At 35.0% G+C, this 25,389-nt stretch overlaps 1 protein-coding gene across 5 annotated transcripts in view; it reads left to right on the top strand.

The window, feature by feature from the left end:
- The window catches only part of ckn (CRK like proto-oncogene, adaptor protein), a 357,411-nt gene that overhangs the window by 178,568 nt on the left and 153,454 nt on the right, over positions 1-25,389 (top strand). Inside the window, exon 1 of one of the 5 annotated variants that reach the window (XM_074120791.1) lies at positions 16,017-16,265. The exons of 3 other annotated variants lie outside the window; for them this stretch is intronic. In XM_074120791.1, the coding sequence (XP_073976892.1) occupies positions 16,238-16,265 (28 nt within the window). In that variant the 5' untranslated portion in view covers positions 16,017-16,237. Of the gene's footprint in view, positions 1-16,016; positions 16,266-25,389 lie in introns of those variants that run through there. One more of the 5 variants, XM_074120792.1, reaches the window with a different exon arrangement.

Below are 25,389 nucleotides of genomic sequence, written 5' to 3'. Positions count from 1 at the left end.
TAACATGGAAATAGCTGGTGAAAATCTTGCATAATATAATACAAGCTGCATTTTTCCTGGCTTCCTGAATTCTACAAGGATGGGCCCACTGCTCTAAAACGGAAATAATTTTTAGATATAGATACCACATACAACTTCGTATATTCGCATTTTTCTTTTTAATTAACTTCTCTTCCTGACTTGAATCCCTGCAGATGGATGAAATCCCTAAGTGATTAGAATGATAGGATAAGCATACTAAGATGGATGAACATACTATTGAAGGTGATGATTGTTGGTGTGAAGAACTAGCTTAGTATTCGAAAAACTCGCAGCATGGGTTTTTACATCCAAATTGTGCTGAAATTTGATTAATTTCTTCAAACTTGAAATGTGTTTGCTGTTAGTTAGTCGTCATCAGTCCGGGGATATTACCGTAAATCATACTGAATAGACAAGAGAGAGAGAGAGTGGTCTGACGTCATCCTCTCCTTGGGACAGATTAAAAGAATTTCAGACAAATGTTTGTACACGAAAAACTGAAATGCTACAAAAATGCTATTTCATTAAGGGTTTCCAAAAGTGAAAAAATCATTTCATTAAAAAGAAACTACTGATTAAGAGATTTTGATCGGTAACCTTCAGTTGCTTTTCCATGGTAGTACCCAAACTGCAGTTTACACTAAACTGTACGCACTTGCGTACCCCATACTTTTCTAAATTGCATTTCTGAGGCTAATTCTTAATAATTTTAAAAATTACTATTACAAATCAAAATAATTAATACGAATTACGAAATTCTTTACTTATTGTTATTATATACTAATCTCTCATATCTGAATTATCAGAGACTGCTGGTCTCTTTTAGCTTCTTGTAAACAACTGTTGCGATTATTTATCATTATCTCTGAAATTCTCCTTTATCATTGTGCACTGTTCGCGTTGTATTCTGATATCGATACACACATTATCAGGGTTGCTCAGTTATATAACCTAAACTGTTCATTTTATTACCCGCTAATACAGAGCATACCAATTGGATCATTACAGCTAAGATTATTATAAGATTTATTACAGCTTTTAGTTTATGTTGTATTGGTTATCCAACTTTTCTTATTTTCTTATACTGAAAATGTGTAAATACATTTTCAAGGAAAACATTGTTACTTCAAAATAAAGTATCCTCTTAAACAGAATTTTTATAAATAATTAGACACAGAATTAAAGATGGACCTAAACAGAATTTTATAGTTTCCCTGAGTTCAGTCATTACGCGTAATAATAATGAATCGTTTAATTTTTATAGGAATCAATTCTTTTTTCCCTCAACCTTGGGAGGTTATCTGTGTTTCCGTAACAAAATATCGATGATAAGCTATCTGGACAGTGGTGTTGCCAATGGATTGCTGCGTGTCCTTTCTCACGTAATCCAATACTTGTTGCCTTGAAATGCTATTTTACTATGGTTTGTTCCTAATCTGCTTTTTACAATTTTTTTGTAAAGTTTAATTTCACTTATTGTGTTTAGAATTTATATAACAATGGAGAGTGTTTAGAATATACTAAAGGAAAATTTTTTATCGTTTCCTGATTCTCAATTTTTCACTTATATTAACTAGTAACAATACAAACTCTGAGTCTTATTTATGCTCTTCGCCAGCTGAGGCTTATTGTTGCATCATTCACCTGATGTTCCCTAAGTAAATCCTCATCTCTTTAAGAGGTTCAGAGTTTTCTCCCAGTATTCGTCTTTGCAAATTGATCGTCACTGGCCCTTAGAAAGCCAAATGTCTCATATCGCTCACTAGAACTTCAAGTTAATTAATCCTCTCATCTGTACAGATGTTTTTCTGATCGTACCCTGGCCCAGAAGACCATAGTCCCAGCCAAACTTAAAGTCCTCTTGAGTTCTAGTTTTACCTAGATTAGGCATTAGCCTCTAACCGGGTTTGATTCCTGAAACATCCTTCAAATATTTATCATACTCTCTCCACAGAACTGTTTATGAGACTTCCCTATCATTGGTTATTCTAAGAACAGGTCCTGGAGCAGTGAATAAATATGGTTGCTCCGATATTGGCCAGTTTATCAGCAGCTTTATATTTACTTTGAAAACAGCATCGACCTGTGATCAACAAAGGGATCTTCGTGAAAGCCGTCTCAGTTACTGGCTCCTTCTGGACTCAGTAAAGTAGCATTTCCGAATCACAAATTTTGCTCGAAGCTCTTTTTCTTTTTTTGTCTCAATGGTGGCAAATCTTTTAAGCGCATTAACACTATTGGCGCCTGGAGCTATTTCCCAAATTCCAGTTTACCAGAGTGTACGGCGGGTTTTATCGTATTCCTCCAGTTACAGAAAAACTCATCACCAGTTACTCGAAGTTATCTCCAGACTTGGAGCTTTACCAAGAGTGATTGCCAATCTTCTGTCTACTCCCAGTCAATAGATTTGATTAAGCTAAACAGATCTGTGTGCTAGAAATTTGCTTTTCTTTCAAAAATGTGCCTTATTTTAAAGTGGCAATTCGTAAATTTCAATCAAAGGAGATTCATTTATCTATTCTATTAAATAAATAATATATCGATGTACACACTCGATTTTTTATAGTTACATTTCCTAATGTTATACGATGCCTGGAGTACGTATATGTAATGGCGGACACTGAAAAGAAATATTTAGTTTATGGCCACCTATTAATTTTTATTGTCTTTTAATAGTGTGCATAATTGCAGTTACTAGTTGTAAAGTTATAATTAAAACTATATTACTATAGTGCAATATATTCATTATCCTAGTGCATTAGATACGGGCTAAATTAGAAATAATCGCCTCTTGGTGTTCACAGTTAGTTCTTTTCTAATTAGTGTATATTTTTAGGCGTCCCTAAGAAAGGGCGACTGATTTTAGTGTATACTCGTATTTTATGTTTGTGTTTAGATCTTCAATTTTACTGTATTGTGTAATATGACTCAACTACTATAATTAGAATGTATTGTGTAATTTAAGGTAACTACTACTTGGTAAAAATACTAGTTTACAACAAAATCTAACTACACAGGTCATATGAGAAAGTCGTGTGAGTGTGCCCATTAGATTTTTCTAAAATAGTTCCATTAGAATGTATTGTGTAATTAAAAGTAACTACTGTTCGGTAAAAATACTAGTTTACAACAAAATCTAACAATACAGGTCATAAGAAAGTCGTGTGAGTGTGACCATTAGATTTTTTTAAAATAGTTCCATTAGAAAGTATTTTATAATTTAAGGTAACTACTATTTAGTAAAAATACTAGTTTACAAGAAAACCCAACTACATAAGTAGTGGTAAGAGAAAGACGTGTGAGTGTGCCAATTAGATTTTTTTTAAAATAGTTCCGTTAGAAAGTATTTTATAATTTAAGGTAACTACTATTTAGTAAAAATACTAGTTTACAAAAAACCCAACTACATAAGTAGTGGAAGAGAAAGTCGTGTGAGTGTGCATATTAGATTTTCCTAAAATAGTTCCATTAGAATGTATTGAGTAATTAAAAGTAACTACTGTTCGGAAAAATACTAGTTTACAAAAAACCCAACTACATAAGTAGTGGAAGAGAAAGTCGTGTGAGTGTGCATATTAGATTTTCTTAAATAGTTCCATTAGAATGTATCGAGTAATTAAAAGTAACTACTGTTCGGTAAAAATACTAGTTTACAAAAAACCCAACTACATAAGTAGTGGAAGAGAAAGTCGTGTGAGTGTGCATATTAGATTTTCCTAAAATAGTTCCATTAGAATGTATTGAGTAATTAAAAGTAACTACTATTCGGTAAAAATACTAGTTTACAAAAAACCCAACTACATAAGTAGTGGAAGAGAAAGTCGTGTGAGTGTGCATATTAGATTTTCCTAAAATAGTTCCATTAGAATGTATTGAGTAATTAAAAGTAACTACTGTTCGGTAAAAATACTAGTTTACAAGAAAACCCAACTACATAAGTAGTGGAAGAGAAAGTCGTGTGAGTGTGCCCATTAGATTTTCCTAAAATAGTTCCATTAGAATGTATTGAGTAATTAAAAGTAACTACTGTTCGGTAAAAATACTAGTTTACAAAAAACCCAACTACATAAGTAGTGGAAGAGAAAGTCGTGTGAGTGTGCATATTAGATTTTCCTAAAATAGTTCCATTAGAATGTATTGAGTAATTAAAAGTAACTACTGTTCGGTAAAAATACTAGTTTACAAAAAACCCAACTACATAAGTAGTGGAAGAGAAAGTCGTGTGAGTGTGCATATTAGATTTTCCTAAAATAGTTCCATTAGAATGTATTGAGTAATTAAAAGTAACTACTGTTCGGTAAAAATACTAGTTTACAAAAAACCCAACTACATAAGTAGTGGAAGAGAAAGTCGTGTGAGTGTGCATATTAGATTTTCCTAAAATAGTTCCATTAGAATGTATTGAGTAATTAAAAGTAACTACTGTTCGGTAAAAATACTAGTTTACAAAAAACCCAACTACATAAGTAGTGGAAGAGAAAGTCGTGTGAGTGTGCCCATTAGATTTTCCTAAAATAGTTCCATTAGAATGTATTGAGTAATTAAAAGTAACTACTGTTCGGTAAAAATACTAGTTTACAAAAAACCCAACTACATAAGTAGTGGAAGAGAGAGTCGTGTGAGTGTGCATATTAGATTTTCCTAAAATAGTTCCATTAGAATGTATTGAGTAATTAAAAGTAACTACTATTCGGTAAAAATACTAGTTTACAAAAAACCCAACTACATAAGTAGTGGAAGAGAAAGTCGTGTGAGTGTGCATATTAGATTTTCCTAAAATAGTTCCATTAGAATGTATTGAGTAATTAAAAGTAACTACTGTTCGGTAAAAATATTAGTTTACAAGAAAACCCAACTACATAAGTAGTGGAAGAGAAAGTCGTGTGAGTGTGCCCATTAGATTTTCCTAAAATAGTTCCATTAGAATGTATTGAGTAATTAAAAGTAACTACTGTTCGGTAAAAATACTAGTTTACAAAAAACCCAACTACATAAGTAGTGGAAGAGAAAGTCGTGTGAGTGTGCCCATTAGATTTTCCTAAAATAGTTCCATTAGAATGTATTGAGTAATTAAAAGTAACTACTGTTCGGTAAAAATACTAGTTTACAAAAAACCCAACTACATAAGTAGTGGAAGAGAAAGTCGTGTGAGTGTGCCCATTAGATTTTTCTAAAATAGTTCCATTAGAATGTATTGAGTAATTAAAAGTAACTACTGTTCGGTAAAAATACTAGTTTACAAGAAAACCCAACTACATAAGTAGTGGAAGAGAAAGTCGTGTGAGTGTGCATATTAGATTTTCCTAAAATAGTTCCATTAGAATGTATTGAGTAATTAAAAGTAACTACTATTCGGTAAAAATACTAGTTTACAAAAAACCCAACTACATAAGTAGTGGAAGAGAAAGTCGTGTGAGTGTGCATATTAGATTTTCCTAAAATAGTTCCATTAGAATGTATTGAGTAATTAAAAGTAACTACTGTTCGGTAAAAATACTAGTTTACAAGAAAACCCAACTACATAAGTAGTGGAAGAGAAAGTCGTGTGAGTGTGCCCATTAGATTTTCCTAAAATAGTTCCATTAGAATGTATTGAGTAATTAAAAGTAACTACTGTTCGGTAAAAATACTAGTTTACAAAAAACCCAACTACATAAGTAGTGGAAGAGAAAGTCGTGTGAGTGTGCCCATTAGATTTTCCTAAAATAGTTCCATTAGAATGTATTGAGTAATTAGAAGTAACTACTGTTCGGTAAAAATACTAGTTTACAAAAAACCCAACTACATAAGTAGTGGAAGAGAAAGTCGTGTGAGTGTGCCCATTAGATTTTCCTAAAATAGTTCCATTAGAATGTATTGAGTAATTAAAAGTAACTACTGTTCGGTAAAAATACTAGTTTACAAAAAACCCAACTACATAAGTAGTGGAAGAGAAAGTCGTGTGAGTGTGCCCATTAGATTTTTCTAAAATAGTTCCATTAGAATGTATTGAGTAATTAAAAGTAACTACTGTTCGGTAAAAATACTAGTTTACAAGAAAACCCAACTACATAAGTAGTGGAAGAGAAAGTCGTGTGAGTGTGCATATTAGATTTTCCTAAAATAGTTCCATTAGAATGTATTGAGTAATTAAAAGTAACTACTGTTCGGTAAAAATACTAGTTTACAAGAAAACCCAACTACATAAGTAGTGGAAGAGAAAGTCGTGTGAGTGTGCCCATTAGATTTTCCTAAAATAGTTCCATTAGAATGTATTGAGTAATTAAAAGTAACTACTGTTCGGTAAAAATACTAGTTTACAAAAAACCCAACTACATAAGTAGTGGAAGAGAAAGTCGTGTGAGTGTGCCCATTAGATTTTCCTAAAATAGTTCCATTAGAATGTATTGAGTAATTAGAAGTAACTACTGTTCGGTAAAAATACTAGTTTACAAAAAACCCAACTACATAAGTAGTGGAAGAGAAAGTCGTGTGAGTGTGCCCATTAGATTTTCCTAAAATAGTTCCATTAGAATGTATTGAGTAATTAAAAGTAACTACTGTTCGGTAAAAATACTAGTTTACAAAAAACCCAACTACATAAGTAGTGGAAGAGAAAGTCGTGTGAGTGTGCCCATTAGATTTTTCTAAAATAGTTCCATTAGAATGTATTGAGTAATTAAAAGTAACTACTGTTCGGTAAAAATACTAGTTTACAAGAAAACCCAACTACATAAGTAGTGGAAGAGAAAGTCGTGTGAGTGTGCATATTAGATGTGAAATATTAAATAGGAAATGAAATAATGGTCACGAGCCGAAAATTGCCGACAATAACCGGTCGCATTCGGCTTGTAGAGGAAGAAAGTCGTGTGAGTGTGCATATTAGAGGTAAATATTAAATTGGAAATAAAATAATGGTCACTTAAGCCGATAAATGCCGACAATTACCGATCGTATTCGGCTAGTTAAAGAGAAAAGAAGAGAAATGATGTTAAAAAGCCACGGCTAAGGCTGGATGGGTTAGAGATCTGTGTCTAACCCATCGTGCCTTGATGGCATAGGTTTGGACTGACTTTACTACTCTGTAATCAGTTTATCGGCTATATCTCAGGAACGGAAAATCGCACAGGGTTCAAATTTGATATTTAGTTTAAGTGAAGTCACAGGAAGCTGCTGTAAATTTTTGGTCGAAATAGGTGCACCGGAAGTACCACTTTACTGAATAGATTTTTCGCTTTTTTCACTATTTCTAAAAAACTGCTCGTTCGATTTTCTTGAAACTTTGTTATAATTATAGCTCACAAATAGTTCTATAACTTTTACAGGTAACATTTTTCTGTAACACTTCGATTAAGGGCAGTTTTGGGGGAGGGGGTGGTGGGGCTGTCCGGTAGAATGCCAGATCGCAGTAATATATTGACTTATTTCCTATTAAACATTAATTAGGTTTAAATATGTAACAGAAATTCTGTTTTTGAAGGAAATTGTTTGACCGGAAATACCATTTTATAACTTTATACTTTACATTGTACTTCCGCTTTTTAAACAGGAAGTGGTTGTTAAGGAAATTATCAAACTTATTGAAAGCTCTTAAAATATTTCACCGATTCTATGAACACAATTTTAGTCGTAGTAAACACAAATGTTTTTTTATTATTGTGTTAAAATGAAAAGTAAAATCAGCTCTTTAAGATGATCTCATTACGTGATAGCATGATGATGATGATGCTGCTGTTGATGGCTGTCTGTGTGTTTGTAAGGTCGGTCAACCTTAAAGATGTTATCAAGGGTCACAATCTCAGTTTTAGTAATATTATTATATGATGGTTGTTCTTTTAATGATAAATTGCGTTCTTTTTTTTCATCCTAATGTTAGGACTATTTCTCAGGATGAGATCTACTTTCTCACACGTTTCGGAGTTTTCACAGGAAGTAAAACTTTTGAGGTTCCTCTCAGCAAGAAAATGCCTTTCTGTGGTTTCTATCCATCGAAATGAAAGTTCAGAAAAATCTCAGACGTTCAGATGTGTGAAGATATTCTTTCAGGTGCTATCTAAGGGACCTGCTAATAAGATTTATTAAAAATATAACCGGAAATGCTACTTCATTTTTTCAGTTGTTGTAATTTTCACGGAAACAAATTTTTTTTTTTTAAAGTTTGATTCGGTTTAATTTATGCGATTGCATTTCCTATATCTTTTATGGATACTTCAATATTTGTCATCGTTTTCCCTTTATTCATTAGCCTTCATTTCTTTTAATATGGTTGTATTTGGTAAGGTTAGGTTTAAAAAAGAAGTTTGTTGGAGACATAATGAGAAATATTTGTGATTTTTCGGAGGATTATAGTTTTTTAGTAGAACCTAACATCTCTAGCCGGTTGGTCAATACACGAAGTCTGTAAATTAAGTAATGAGTCTGATTTTTTTAATTTTTTTTATTCAAAAAGAATTACAATTCTATATTGTCACCTTCAAAATAACTTCCTTCTGAAGCTACACAGCGCTCGAACTCCGATACAGGAATAGCCTTCAGCTGGTCGAAACATCAAGAAAAAGTGGGTGTTGTATCACGATAATGCTCCTTGTCACACGGCAATTTCAATAAACGAGTTTTTGGCCAGTAAAAACATTCCTGTGGCTCCTCAGCCTCCTTATTCGCCTGACTTGAGTCCTTGTGAATTTTTTCTCTTCCCGAAGTTGGAAAATCACCTCAAGGGAACTCATTTTGGGACAGTCGAAAACATACAAACGGCTGTAACCGACCAGCTGAAGGCTATTCCCCAGTATTGGAGTTCGAGCACTGCTATGAGGAGTGGAAGAAACGTCTCCAGCGCTGTGTGGCTTCAGAAGGAAGTTATTTTGAAAAAAAATCAGTCTCATTACTTAATTTACAGACCTCGTAGGCCGCAGCAAAGCTTTGTACAAAGTATTGTAATTGTTGTTTGTAATTTAACTTGAGCAAGAGTGTCGAGAAACGTTGAAAGTTTTTTGCAGAATCGGTCTTGTTGCTTCTTTTCAGTATGAGGTGCGTATTCCAAGTTAATCATTTTTCTAAAGTTAATCAAAGGTAGCGTTATCTGGCTACGGAGGGTAAAAATGGACCATCAATATGAATTGTTATTCCTGCAGCTTCTCTCACTAGTGCAAACCATTTTTTTTGCTTCACCTCAAATTGTTCAGGTCAAACTTCTCTTTTGAGTGAAAAATAATTGTTTAAAATTCTTTCAACGCAATCATTTTGGCTATTCGTTATTCCCAAAATGAAAATGGTAAAAGAAGTTACAAAAGTTAAGTTTACTTTTAAATTTAATCTTCAGTTCTTTTTTAAAAAAAGTGTGAAGCTTTCTAATTAGCGTGCAGTTGGTAAGAAGATAAGGGACGGTGTGAGCCAGTCGCCTGGGAGTTCTGATTATGGTCTCTAAAGTTATGTAACTTACCGGAGGTCCGCTCCACAGTGCGGAGTCTGCAAACTCAAATTACTTCTTTTGTCATGGTGGAAACGTCCGAGACGATTTACCTTCTTATTTTCTACCCCTTCGGCCGTTTTGTTTTTATCGTCAGAAAAACAAGATTAAAAGTAGAAACCATTAGAAGTGAACAATGGTGCCTTTGTTCTCCATATATTTCCTCTAGATCCACGTTTTTACCTGGCAGAAACAATACTATTTTGTGTCCACGACTTAAATATATTTGTGTTTCATTAAGAATAAGAAAAAAAAAGACATTCGTGGTGGGTTGAGGTTACCTGTTCCTAATAACCCTTTAATGTGGCCATAATTTCTCAGAACAGTTCGAATGGGACGGCTGGATTTGGTCTCGACTACTTTGTTTTCTGTCTTTCCTTTGGATTGTCGTTAGAGATTATTTGCTTCTCTTATTTCTCGGCGGAAATGATCTCTTTCTCTGATTAGAGAAATCATTGCGATCGTCTCAGGTTTGTAAAATTACTATGATAACCCTTTTCGTATCTCTACTAGTCCGGGATTTGGTTTCATAAGCCAGAAAACTGGGACTGTTTACCTACACGAAATTTGGGATCAATGCCTTAGAGGGTTTTCTGCGTCAACATTTCATTTTATGTTTGTTTTGGCTGGTTTATTTCTCTAGCTATTGTAGCGTCTTTCGGGGTTCCATATTTTTCCATTTCCATATGAGATCAAAGTTACTGAAGCTATTTTAGAGATGGACCATTTTGCTGAATACCGAACAGACTAAGTTACTATTTAATAATCTCTACTACAAAAAAAGTTATCTGGCTTTGAGTTTGTCTTTTGACACTTGATTTCGGTTGATGGTTTGACCCACATGACGCCCTAAGATACACGTGGAAATCGGTATCTAGCGCTTCTATTTTCGATCTCTATTGTACTATGGTTAGAAAATACACAGTAGGTTAGGTTAGTTTTTGGAACTAAAAGTACACTTGGTGGTATCGGATCCTCGATATATTGGCCGTAGCGTAAACCAGCGCGGGAGGCGCCACGATAGCCGAGCAATTAGAGGTGAGGCCCGCAAAGCTAATATTTGTTGTGGTACTGGGTTCGATTCCCGGTCTAGGCCTTGCATTCTATTTAATGGTTAATAAAATAAATTTATAGTGAAGTACGTTAGCAAGTCGGCCTCCGTCGACTATACCTAATTTGGTAGTCGGAAGTAAAGCCAGCCTGAAATACTTGCACTTTTTTACTAAAATTGAACCCCATAATCTTTGCAAGAATGTTTTTTTAAACTTCCCTGTGTCTCAGCTGGTTTTAGAGTAATAAAAATGGAACTTTTATTTATTTTATTTTCTAAAATTCACTGCCATCTGTATAAACTTGATAGTTTACTATTTCTTTATTTTGCTTCTACGTTTTATCAAATTATTTGCATTGCCGTTCTTCTAGATGTCTGTCCGTCTGCTCTCATTCTTCACTCTCCATTTAACAGATAACACATTTTAACTGAATTTAATCTGCTTTAACGACCATTTTTAGTAGTTACGGCTAGATATTGTACAGTTGTTCAAATAAGCAATGGGTGTTAGCGTGCAGTTTTATTACATACATTTGCTTATATGTATTGCAATAAAAAATATCGATGTGTTGTTTGTTTTTTTAAACGTATCGATGAATTGTGGAAGGCTAACTTGACTATCCAGATGGCAGTGACACCAAACCAACGGACATCCCCTCACTGCTGATATATTTTTACAATCGTGACTGCTAATCGTCGCACATTAATTTTCTTGTTTGCAAATGTTGTGCACAGTTTTATTTAAATTTTTATTTTGGTTTGTTGAAAAACATGTGATCTGATTTGTTCTTTGTATTCGTAATAGAACGTCTGTCTAACAGTTTTATAAAATATTATACATGCACTTTGACTTATTTTAGGCCGTTTGTATTGTTGCCAACTAAGCATCACCATATATGGTTGCAACTGTTCCATGTTTCGCTAACTGATTGAGAGCTCTTTAACACGATCTTTTCTGGTGCTGCATGCATTTAGTTTGTACACAATGCTGAGTGATCTGTAACCACTGTAATTTTAGATAACAAAAGTCCATATGATAGCTTGGGCCATACTTGGATCACTTATGTAACTATCAATGATTTACGCAGAGAAAAAGGTATGCAGTTCTTCTCGGCATAATGTCTGCCATCCTCTAAAGAAAGGTACATAAATGGTCTTGCACTGTGGCCAATACGCATTGGTACGATTCTCTGAACCTGTCTTCATTGCTAACATTTCCTGCCACGGAGATTGCCATCACATCAACAGTTGTACCTGCGCAAAAACATAAGGCCATGAATCAGTGAGAAGGTTGACGTCTATTTAAACATCTCCATTGATGTCTTCTTGTTGCAAGAGGAGTATTACCGTCGTAAGTACTACAAAGAAGCTCAATATCAGCTCATTGAGCTGCATTGAAGCTCCTCTAGTAATACTAAATTGTCCTCTACAGATGATTGCGGTTTGTCTTTTAATTCACATTCTTTTTAAATAACTATTTATCATTCTAATATAGATACTAAAAATTTTAACTGTTGTAGCTCTGTAATTGATGAAATTGGGTCGAATGTTTATCTAATATTACTCGTATTTGATTTAAGATGCCTTCCTAAACAATTTTTTTTAGATAAGATATAGACTATCCGGTTTACATTTTGATTTTTCGATTCTAAGCTAAGCTGGGATGCGTACTTTCAGTCCATCTCAAGCCAAATTGTAAGCACAGTTTTTTCAACCCTAAGGTATTGAAGAAATTGACTTAAACTATTCCGGAGCAGCTTGTTGAACTTGGGACTCTGGTTGACGGACACTCCTGGGTGGAGCTTCAGCCATTCTTCAGACCTTAACTCTGATAAAATCACAAAGAGCTTTGTTATCTCTTTGGCCCCATGTCAAAACCTACACAGGCTATCTATTCTCTGGCCCCTGTGTTTCTTGAGCTTCCCACGACCGCAACAGCTCTTAAGGTGGGGATCACTTTTAAGCTTACTGTTGATTAATAGAAAACAAAACCAGCTGACCGTTAGAAATTCACTCTTACCCCTCTCACAAAACGTTATTCGCTGAAAAATTAAAATTATAAAGAAATTTGATAAGTCACATGATTGTACGTACCTTAGGTCAAAGTACCATCAAGAATAGTATCATATTTCGCTAGCGCATTAATTTAAAACTGCAGTAGAATTCTGTTTTTCCTGTCTCGCTCTGGAATAGAGTGCATTGTCAACAAGTGCACTGACTTGTCATTCACTACTTAAATAAATTCTATTTCAGTTCACTAAAATAAACTGTAGTCAATTGCAATACTAACAATAAAAAGGAAAAATCAAAAATATGAAGGATTAGCACACTGGGTTCGAATCCAGCTGCTGGCCTTTACATTTTCTCTTCCTAGGAGTTTCCTACAGCTCACTGCCCGTAGATGGACAGTGTTGTCTGTAACGAGAGAACCTACAGTGCACTGTACAAATCTCCTAAGATGTCGTAGTAACTCACTAAAACTTTAAACTCAAACTTTTTTTCCTAACTTGGACTTTTTGCTAAATGTTTTTATTGCTTCACCAATTCTATTCAAGTTTGCTGTAATTAAATGGAAAAATGGCTTAATCAAAACTTGAATTACTGTAAGTTTTCGACACTTCCTCAGAAAAAAATTTAAGAGAAATCATGATTTCCAAACTTGGAACGTTAACTGGATAGCACGTTATAGATAAACATTTTCCTGCTGTTGGTTTTAGAGTTGAAGAAGCGATTCCTCCAGGCGATTGCTCTCCAGGTAAAGATCTTCGTTTCTAAAACCCTCAAGCATTGTTTAAAGGTAATGCTAGCGTCCATTTCACATTGCCTACTACATTCCATCCTTCCATCTTGGAGAATTTTCCTTAATCCTAAGAACTGGAACTTCTCTCACGTATGACGCGACCTTCCTGTTCGTTATTATTCCGCAAAAAATTAATGTTTATAAGTATCTGCGAATATTAGGAATATAAATCAATATTAAACCAATCAATATTCCTTTTTAGAAAAGCCACAGATGGATTCCTTACCTTTTATAGCGAGACCTCCCCCTGAAGACTGTCGTTGTTCTCGTCTAACCGCAGAAACCGCTAGTCCTTAGAGCGTTCACCGCACAGTATCTGGGGGCTTAACCAATGATACTTATAGTAAAGTACTTACATGTTGTCTGTCATTACTAGTGCTCTTTAATGGCAGGATATTGTTGACGAAAATTTAGTGAAAAACAATGTTAATTTAATAAAATAAAAGAAGAGTGATCTGATGGCTAAAACGTTTTAGATTGCTTCCGTTTGCGTGTTTACAATTATCGTTTTTGAATTTAACAACTTTGAACGCTGTAAACAATTCTTTTTTGGGGTTTCTTGATGCAAAATACAAATCTTGTGTACTCGGTAGGTGATTACGACTGATTCCCTCGATGTTCTCTCACCGGATATGGAATCCTCTTCTAGACGCAGCCCCGTCTCTTGACGTAGGATGGGTAGTGGACCTTTGAGTTGAGAGCAAACTGCCCTTTTTTATAGCCCTTACTTTCCAACTACTTGCGATTGTTTCGCTCGTAGCTCTGCCTTCTATTTAGGTTGTCGCCCAGCCCCTTTTTGAGCAAGCTGAGTGTTGAAGCTAGGTCGGACGTTACTGCTCCTACATTAAGTTTAAACAGCTGGCGTTAACTTGCACTGTCTTTATGCTTCCACATCTTTGGTTGGGGATATATGTACCTGAATGTACCTATTTCAGAATACATATAATCAACCCAATGAGGTTGCACCATGACACCATGTAAGAAATAGAAAGTCCCTGAAGGAAAACAAGGCTATGATTTTTTTAACATAACTGCCTCTCCTACAGTATCTCCAGGGAAGAGGACACTCATCCAGGTTCTCCTGGAAGTACTAAGAATAGCGAAGAGAATGGAGAAGTTATCCGGTCCAACTCTTCAGAGAGAGAGATCGTGAGGTCATATTGTCTCTTAAGACGTCTAGGAGTGTTATCTGGAAGTGATCTGGAAGAAAGGAGTTGCACTAATGGATTTTGATGAAATTATAGATTTAAAGGTAAATTGTTTGACGAAAGGAATGTTTAAGTCCTGTGTTCTGTAGAGGTGAGGTTTCTATGTGCTATTACTAGATCTAGGTTAGTAGATAAGATGACAGTATCTTCTGCGCAATCTCAGGACAAGTTTGGTTGATACATATCAAGTTTATTTCATTGAAGTTACGAGTAATCTAACAAGAATAATCTAACAAGAATTCGTGAAGTTAATTTACTAGTCGTTCAATATTTTTGTTTGTAACTGCTGTTTGCAGTTAACAAAGTTTTAGAAAAACGACGTTTGGAAATGATTGCATTGCCTCACTCTTAGCATCCTCCCTGGAAGGTCGTGTGCGCTCAACTCCCTTAATATGGATAGATGTTCTGGATTCCGTCTTCTGAACTCATCGAATCCTAAAAATAGTCTAATAGTTTGGTATATTTTTTTATTGTTTTTTGGTTTTAAGATGAACTATGGGCGCGTAACAGCTCAGAAACACATATTTACGAGTATATGTTGTGGATAGTCTGTTAAATTACTTGTGATGGTTAATTTCAACAATTACACGCCATTGCCGTCTTTCTGTTGAATGCAAAAAAGAGAGAACTTGAATAAAACTGTTTTAATTTGATGAGCGAATACTTCAAAGAAATTTTCCATATTTTTTAGAATTTTGGAATTGTTTGTAATATTTCTAAATTTGTATTGTTTGTAAACGGACGATTGAAGAGGGAATGAAGTATTAAAATGATCACGTACACAACAAAATGTTAGTAAATATCCATAACTTCAATTTCAAAAACAATCTACACAACTCACAAACACACCATTGTATTCCAAATAAATTGTATATTTATATTTCAATATCTAGTGAATTATTATGGAGCATAGGCTGAAACTTGTTTTGCTATTTCATCAGAATTTCCACTGCGTCATCACCGGCACGTCATCATGCCCCCCTTTCAGTGATGGCCAGCAAGGTGAGGTCATGTTTCCCATCTCGTGCCATATCTTTTGTATCTATTGTTTGGGATTAATGTAAATATATATTTTTTTTTGCATTTCTTTCAATTATTTTACATTCATCAGCTCTTCCTTCCCCGTATCTTGTAATATACAGTTTGACTTCCTGTAATCGCTCGCAATAAGGAGTGCCTGCTAGTTTCGAAATCCCTTGTTTCCTGTTCAAAAAAAAACACTCCTCACAAGCTTTCCTAAAATTAAAAAGGAATTTGGAAGCGACTTAAGGAAAACTGTTACGTTTTGGAAATTTGTGTAAAAAAGTAAAAAAACTAGAAAGTGTCCCCAACAAATGATGTAAACATCGTCCATAAACAATGTGATTGTATAGGCGAAGAAAGGAGCAGAAAACAACAAAACGTTAATTATTTGTAAACTGCGCACAAATGTTGGGCGCATTCTGGTGTGTGGCGCGCTGTAGCAAATCCGATAACAGTTGAGCTGCTGTTAGTCTGTCCGCACTCCTAACATCGTGGATACAAGTAGATCACACACAGCCCCCGCGCCTTATTAGTGCTCGTCATTACCTTCCGTGTACATGTGCGTCAGTTTGTGTACGGCGTTTATGTGTAAGGACGTTTCCTAATTGTTGTCGTTTTTTCTCTTCCTTGCATTTATTTTCCATCATTTCTCTTGTCTCTATTATCCGTTTTATTGAGTTAGACGCAGCATGTTTTGTTTTACGAAAAAACGATCAGGTTAGTTTTTATATTGTACTTCCTTTGGTTTTTTGCTACTATTACTGTACTTAACGTTTATTTTTTAGTTAAATTTTTAACGTTACTATATTTTTTTCATTTTATTTCGCGTATTAATTTCTATGGGAACTCACAATAGCCTGTTTTTTGTTATCAAACCAGTAAATTGACTTAAATAAAGGTCAGATATTTAACTACAATAACAGAAAACAATGTTTATAATTCTCTGCTAACCTGGAATACAATCTTGTCTGTTTATCATGTATACAGACATATTTTAGGAAACAGGAATTATTTAGAGGCTTGGCGAGGAAATCTTAACGAAGCCTCGTCTCCCCAATGGTGCCTTGATTCAAATTTTTCAAACAAAAGTTATAGAAAAAAAAAAAATCCATTCACAAAACTGGTTTTTTCCGGTCAATCTCAACCAATATTATTTTTCTTTTATCGATAAATCGATTTAGTAAAGTTACATTTCCGGTGTGTTGATTTGACGAAAGGTTTGTTGCTTGATCCATTTGGTTGCACTTAAAAGATATATCAAATTTGAACTTCCTTTTCCTCAAAAACGTATTTTTTTTTTTTTTTGTTGAAAACAGGAAATATATAAAATCTATACGATGATGGTATTCCTTTCTTACAGTGATAAGATAAAGTACGTTTCCATCAATTAATATCATTGGTCTTCAAAGGATTTATTTAGCTCAGCTTTTATTGGTTGTACATGAATTATTAATTTAAACAAACGTAAGGAACAAATTTAAATGCTTTTACATAGTGAGCAGTAAACTGTAAGAAGAATAAACAACTTGTTGACTGTAAACCGCAGCTATAAACGGAACAATTAAAAACCAATCAATTAAAATACAAAATATGTAAATAATAATGACAAAAAGGGAACTGGTTCTCTGTTTTCAATGTCAGATGAAAATAAATATGTAATTTTGCTAATAAATGTCAAGACTCAGAAAGTCATTTGTAATTTTTTGTTTTATTTACTTAAAATTGTTTTTTTAAAAAATATTTCTTTAAAAAAGATTTAAGAATAAGATAAAAATAATCGGAAGGAGCGTTATTAGAACTGGAGGCGTAGACATTGTATTTATATATATTCCAGAAAGGGTCAACGGTCTGCATTAAGGTCTCCAGTGTTGTGTTAGTCCAATTTAGTTAAGAGAATAGGTGACTGCTGTAATAATATCTAAATTCTCCTCTCTGTTCCTCTGGGGATTATGAGCTGAATTAACCCGTCGCTTCCTTGCTCAATTGCCATTTATTTTGTTTAATTTAGTATTATTTGAATTTGCTGTTATTCTTTTAGCATAAAATGAAATAAGCTCTTCGTTCACGTTATTTATGGGCTTTAGAAGAACTTAGGGATAGGGAAAATTTTATCCACAAGAAAAGGAATGGATCTTTAATTTTATCCTGAAGTAGAACGCATGTTAATGGTATCCCTGACTTGTTTCGATCTTTCGTGCATCACCAGGGGATAGATTAATCAGGTTAGTGTGGAGATGGCGTCTCACGCTACACTTGCTGACTGGGTCAGATGCTACAAAGAAGCTTGCTAAGATATGATCCAGTTCTGTGGACCTTTGACCACATCTTGAACAAGAAAGAATTTCTTTCCCTGGTTAAGAAATCCCATAATTCTAACATTGCTTTAAAAAAAAATTAAGGGCTTTATTTATCTTTACTTATCTTTCTGTTTAGATCTCCCATAACTTATAAAAAATATGCATCAAGCAGTAGAACGGTTCGATTGCTGAAATTGTTCTTCAAGATTTATGGCCGATTAGGGGAGATCTAATTTGAAGGAGGTGGGACGAATCGGGTGAGATGCGCAGGGTGTTTAATGTAATGAGTATCAATATCCTGGGCAGATTGAAATGGATTGGTTATGTGACGAGAATAGAGGTCAATGAAGTACCGGGAACCATGTTCGAAGAATGGACACCCTAGTCAGCGATGGGTGAATAGCTAAGCACAGTTAAGTATTGGTAGACTGTCGCTATGAATCTGATTGAGACGACTGGCCAAAAAACCTAAAGGAGGCCAGTAACAGTGGTGGGCAGCAGCACGGTGCATGAATGAAGATAATTGGTAATAAGAATGGGTATCACGCAGTACCCAAAGTTTTGACGTTTGAGTTCATTTGGCATTATGGGTCTTTCGGTCCCAAAAAAAAACTTCTCTGGGAGACCCTGATTCCAGGTTACATTGGATTACTTCTCTTTTACCTGATCCTAGATTTTCCAGACCATCCTTATATTTTTCACTTTGGAGCTTTTGTACTGTCGTTAAAGTAGAATTAAGAATCTCCGCTGGATTTTGCAATCCACTGACTGAGTCCTGAAAATCTTAGCAGGTCGAGAGACTTTAGTCAGTAATTTAACTTAGATCTTAATGGCAAATCACTGAATAGGTTTATATAGAAGCCCTGCTGAGTTTCCACATCCGGTTGAAAAATTCGGCATACGTCACTGGTGCTTAGAATTGAGTTACTTCCTGCTAAAAGTGTTTTGGCCTTACGTTAGTTCTATTAAACAAAAAACAAGAAATTAAAATTAAAAAAGAAATAATGAGATTACTTATTTCTCACTAATTCTTACTACTCAACAATAAAGTTCTTATTAGATTCACGAAGCATCATTTTCAGCATAAATGCAAGTACCAAGTATCTTGGAATACTAAATACTTCTAAGTGTGTATGCATGGAAAGATTTTACTTTTGGATAAATCCACTGCCAGTCCCTAAGGTGAAGGCGGTAGATCCTTGAGAATGATTCAGAAAGTTCCCTGTGAGCTGTAACTTGGCTGTCCTCTTGTGCCAAGTTCATCGGGGTCCTACATTATATATAGGTTTCCACATTAGTAGGCAATTGTTTTATACCAAATAAATCTTCTATCTCAATCTTATGCTCACGTTAGGAGCCAAGTAGTCTGGCCTCTTCTCTGGTAGGAACCGTGATTCCCTAAACACTCTCTCACAATCCATTAGGAAAGTTAGTTGATGTGTGCGGCGATTCTCCCGAATTTAGAGAACAACTGATGGTGGTAGCTCATGACCCCAAACCCACGCGCAATTGCAGGCTTTTACTCAATTTTTTAGGAAAACAGTAAATTTTTCCAGCGACTCTCCGAAAAACAATATTTTCTTTTAAATGGAAGAAGTGGACATAATCGCCCTATTGTTCGCGGTCTCTCAATGACTTTTAAAATCAACATGGTATTTACCCGGAACATCAGCATCCACGACTTTTATTGTGTTTGACTCTTATTATTGAAAAAAAGAAAATCTGCTCCGATCTTCTTGATACAAAAAGAAATCTGGTGAAAAAACACTTGGAAGACTTCCTCATTTTTACCATTCTTGAGGTTCCCACCTCTTAAGTACTCTAAATGTAATTTTAATGGAAAGAAAGGTATATACCAGTGATGGCCAACCTATGACCTGCGGGTCAGACACTGACCCACAATTGCTAGGCAACCATTTGGTTGTTTACGCTGGTAGATTTAGATTTTCTAATTGTGTGGATAATTTATATTCTATCTGTATTTTTTTCAATCACACATTGACACAAAAGCAATTTAAATGCTATCTATAACCTTTAGTTTGATCATTACAGTTCTAATACGCAAATGACGACAAATGTTTTTGTAGTATTTGAAATAAAGCAAAAGTGTTTACAAAATATCAAATAAAATGTATAATTTTACTCATATTTTGTTTGTTAAAAAAAATCGACAACCCAAAGCAAATAACCATATTTAGATTGTTCTTCAGATAATACACACTTTTGTAAGGTTTTGTTCAGCTATGTTTGTAAAAAGAGACTTCCATAGCACTTGTTTCGTCCCGTTTTACGCCGTTAAGCCAACTGAATTTTAAAGATGTTTAGTTTTGAAAATATTCAGTTTAACATTTTTTAAACTTAACTCTTGTGCAAATGGGCATTAGTGACCCAAGAGCTAGTACTAAAAAAAAAAAAAAAAAATGAACAAAATTTGACCCACGTCTCAAAAAGGTTCGCCATCCCTGGTATATAAAATACCTTTGTCTTTTAAAGAAATGGACAGTTAAACGCTGCTGGAGTAGCCATTAGAGAAATACTCGGAAATAGGAAAAAATCTTTCAAAAATGTTTTGGCACTTCCGGACACATCATTTTTTCCTCGAAAAATATATATATATATATATATATCCTGGAAAATATTCCGGGCAGTTTTTGAGGAAATCGCTTAATAATAATAAAAAAAAATTGACCCAATTGAAAATTAAAGCGCCATTTTTGGAAAGGTTCCATTTTGGGGGGGTCCTCTGGTGGTAGTATCTAAACAGAAATATCGGAGATTTGTTTCTTTTTTCAATTTAATGATGACCATGAACCGATAGACACACACTCAGAACTTGAAAATCAGCACGATTGCTGAAAGAAAGTAGATATTTCTGTTGTAAGCAAGTGGCGAACAATGAACTCCTTAATCGTATTTAGTTGATTTCACATCTATAGTAAATATGATTTTTATATTGCGCAAAACTTGGAACATTTTATTATTTTTTTTAGCGCAAAGTTAGCAAACAGTAATTTAGATTCTATCCAATAGAAAATAAATAAATAAAAGTTGGACATAATGCAATATAGATAACATCTCTATTGTATTATCTGTTATTTAGCACCACTAACTTCTACGAGAACCGCATTGTAAGCGTTAGTGTTGCATTTATACCACTCCCCCTCTCTACCAGTCTGTCTGGAGGAGAGAGAGAGAGTCTCCCCTCTCCACACTCTATTAGTGCTAGTAAACTATTATCTATTATCATTTCTATTATCTACTGTAAAAGATGGTATGACATATTCTTGTTTCATTCCAGCTGTAATGGCTTTGGCACCATACAATTACTAAACTGAAATGTAGTTTTTATTGTTTTCTTAACTGATTATTATTTTAGTAACTTTAATACAATAATATTGTTTGTAGTCTAGGGAGTATCGTGTACATGACCGTAATTTAATTAGCCCTTACTATTTCGTTGTGTCTCCAGCAAGCCATTATTTACTGTTGGCAAGTGTTGCTGAGCTAGAGATCAATGGTGGGGCTAGTAATTGTTCTTTAGTTCTGTATCTTTGTGTCTATACAACCTTAAAAGTTTTCCTTTGATTTTCCTACTCTCTCTAACTAGGTGAAGAATGTATTTTCCCAAAATTAAGTATCCTGCAGAAACCAAGAAGGTGAGGAGGAGGTTATCTAGTCTATGTACTCGTATCTTAGTCTTTTTTTTTTTTCTAATACCGTCTCTTCTGTTAGCATAGGGTCTGCTGGGAACAGTTAGATGTGTGCAACTTCTATGGCTTAGCGCATCCAAAGGCTAAAAGCATCATTTTCTAGATCATCCTCCCACACACCCTCACTTAGTCTACATTATACAGGGTGATCCATTTAAAACGCACCAATTGCTAATAACGTTTTAGAAAAGCGGAATTCGAAAAAACCCACGAAGTAAACTACATGTTTTTTTGGGTATAGTTTTCAAATTTTTCACCCCCAATGCTGTATCTTTATTTTTGGCGGAGTTACGGCCAAAAACCTGATCGGGGTTTCATAAGGACCACTGATTTTGACATTGATTATGAAAACTACATAAAAAATAGTGAAAAATGACATTGATCGACTACACTTTATTAAAAAAAGTATTATGATATATTAAGTATTATGAATGACATACGCGGGATTCGAACTGGGGATCTCTAACTTACAAAGCCGCGCTCTCGAGCACTAGACCAACACCGTGGCAAGATAGTCTTACCGTAATCATAGTTCATGAAGTCTTGCATACCGGGTGCATTAAAATGATGTGTTGGTTGCTTTTATTTGATGATAAAACAAGTTTATCCTGATTCACCCATAACCATTACATTACACTTCATATTTTAAAATCTTCAATTATTATTATTTTCGTTCTTTGCGTAACAAATAACTTTTTCTGCTATCAGAGGACCACCCAAAACGTGCATTTCTGGCGGAAAATTAATATCGAAAACCAATCACGAATAGATAAAATTTTAACTTTGATCTTAAATATCTCGATAAATATTAGTGATATCGGGGTTAACGTCATTTTTCGCTATTTTTTATGTAGTTTTCATAATCATTGTAACTCCGCCAAAAATGAAGATACAGCATCGGAGGTGGAAAATTTGAAAACTAGATCCAAAAAAACATATAGTTTACTTCGTGGGTTTTTTCGAAATTCCGCTTTCCTAAAAATTTATTAGCGATTGGTGCGATTTATTGCGATTAAATGGATCACCCTGTATATTCCAATACCCCGGTACTGGTGTACACCAGAAGAGTTCTTCATTTACAAAGAACAAAATCATTACTTTAAGTTTGCAAAGTATTTCTTGAAAGAGACTTACATATGGACTAGATACTTAACTTAGTTTCGCTCACTGTTCAGAACTTAACATGTTCAATTAATTATTTAAACGGTTTCACGGATCATAACCATTTAATGTACATGCGCGACATCTTAGTAACTTCCTTTAATCTTTACATTATGTAACACACGCGTTCTTAACTTTCTCCTAATTACCTATTAAGTTCGAAACCATATGAACTTGGCTCATTAGATTACAAAATCTACCATTTAGTTTTATTTTATAATTTTTTAACGCATATTTAATTATTTTTTTCTTTATTGTTGCTCAGAAAGTTTACTTTTTATTACATGAATTGTATCGTTTTCATGACCATTAAGAAAGGGAATCTGACAATTTATTTGCTTTTCAAAATGAAGAAAACTAAATTTTCCTGGGCTAATGTTTCAAATAAATGTGATATTTATATAAACATATGATTTCCATTCAAAGTATAAATTAGCAGTTCTATATTTGGAGAATTCCAAAAAAAAATCGGCTACAACAAAGTGTTCCTTAACCTGGCAGTTGCTACAGCGAGTGGGAGCCCCTTGTTCTGAAGTTCTGCCTGACGAAACTTTTCATGAGCCACCACTGGCTCGAACGGATGGACCACCCAACTTTGGCTTCGTTCCGTGATAATATCTGTTTGTAATTGTAATTCCAAATCCAATATAGTTCAGCAGGATGCAATTAGCCACTGCTACAGCAGCTTGCACTGTATAGCGGTGTTTTGCACTATTTGAAAGTATTTATCGGCACGACACCAGCGATCACATTTCCAGAAACAGTATGGTGTCCCCCGATGAATCGCAAAAGAAATAGTCACTGCACTCTTACTAGATTCAGCCTATTTAGTTGTTTATATTTCAAGGCTAATTGCCAATTAGGAGTCGCATAAGTCATTAATGGGAGAAACGCTCCTTTGTAGGTGACATTCACTGTCTAATTATCAAGCCTCCATTGCGACTTGGCCGTTCTTGACGATAAATTAACGACCTGCCAACTCTTCTCACTGATGCTTATGCTGGTCCCAATTTAACCACGTATCAACAACTACCCCAATCACTTCAGATGGTGTATTATTTCGAGTCGCTCACCGTTCAGATGAATGGATTAGTTTCTGTTGAAGTAAAACTTTGTCTTGAGTCCATCGCTCTCCTTTATTTGGTATCATTATTAGAATCTACTACCCTAAGCGCCAAGTCCGATTTTCCAGCAACCAATGTCAGCAAGTCGTCGACGAACGCCATAAACTCAAAGCGTCCAAAAAACTGTAGACTGAGTAGGTCATCGTATATATATATTATAATACGAGGGGGTACCCAAAAAAAACCGGAATTATTTTTTAAAAGCTATTTATTTACAAATTTTTTACAGAACAACCTTATCCCCTTCAAAATACTCTCCATTACAACTAATACATTTGCCCCACCGGTGCTTCCACTGTTCGAAACATTTTTTGTAGTCATCTTTAGAAATGGCTGACAGCTCCTTCTTCGTTTTTTTCTTGACCTCTTCAATGTTGTCAAATCGGTGACCTTTCATGCCCTTTTTCATGCGTGGAAATAAGAAAAAGTCGCACGGAGCCAGGTCAGGCGAGTAAGGTGCGTGGGGCAGCGGAACCATGCCATTTTTAGCCAAAAACGGTGTAACAGAGATGGCTGTGTGTGCAGGTGCATTGTCGTGGTGGAAGAACCAGTCTCCTGTTTGCCACAAATCGGGTCTTTTTTGGCGAACACTATTGCGCAATCTTTTCAAAACTTCCAAATACAAGGTTTGATTGACGGTCTGACCTGGGGGGACAAACTCTGAATGGACTACGCCTTTGGCATCAAAAAAGCAAATCAGCATTGTTTTGATGTTTGACTTGACTTGACGATATTTTTTTGGTCGGGGTGAAGATGATGTCTTCCATTGGCTCGACTGTTGCTTTGTTTCTGGGTCATAACCATAGCACCAAGACTCATCACCAGTAATGACCTTTGACAGAAAGTCTGGATCAGTTTCAAGCTGTTGTTTCAAAGCACGACATGTTTCAACTCGATGTTCTTTTTGATTGTCAGTCAGAACTCGAGGAACAAACTTGGCAGCAACCCTTTTCATCCCCAAATCTTCCGTTAAAATTCGCTGAACCGAGCTCCAAGATAACCCACTACTCTCTGACAGTTGATCAATTGTCTGTCGACGGTCTGTGAACACCAGCTCTCGAATTTTTTCAACATTTTCGTCGATTCGGGCAGTTGATGGACGTCCAGAACGAGGTTTGTCATCAATCGACATGTCGCCATTTTTAAACCGAGTAAACCACTCGTATACTTGAGTTTTTCCCATAGCGTCATCTTTGTAAGCTGTTTTCAACATTAAAACACTTTCAGCAGCATTTTTGCCGAGTAGAAAACAAAATTTCAGAGCTGCACGTTGTTCACTTAAACTTGCCATCATAAAAAACGAAAAAAGAACAAAACAGCGCTGGAAAAAACAATCACTGCAGATGAACAGAACAAGACAGGCAGACAACACAGGCAGGACTGAACTGGCAAGGAATTGCGCTATACACGTCTAGCGGCAGAAATGCGTACTACATAAGCTCCATGCGCGGCAACGCAATTCCGGTTATTTTTGGGTACCCCCTCGTATAACCCAGTATCCCCGGCTACAACATGATCCTTGAGTGGGTTTGGTGTTTTAGTTGTGACC

This window comes from Rhodnius prolixus, unplaced genomic scaffold, assembly GCF_049639745.1.
Source record: "Rhodnius prolixus isolate KJV_2025 unplaced genomic scaffold, Rpr scaffold_2, whole genome shotgun sequence".
Classification (NCBI taxonomy): domain Eukaryota; kingdom Metazoa; phylum Arthropoda; class Insecta; order Hemiptera; family Reduviidae; genus Rhodnius; species Rhodnius prolixus.
The sequence above is the reverse complement of the archived record's forward strand: the minus strand, read 5'-3'. Positions and strand labels throughout refer to the sequence as shown.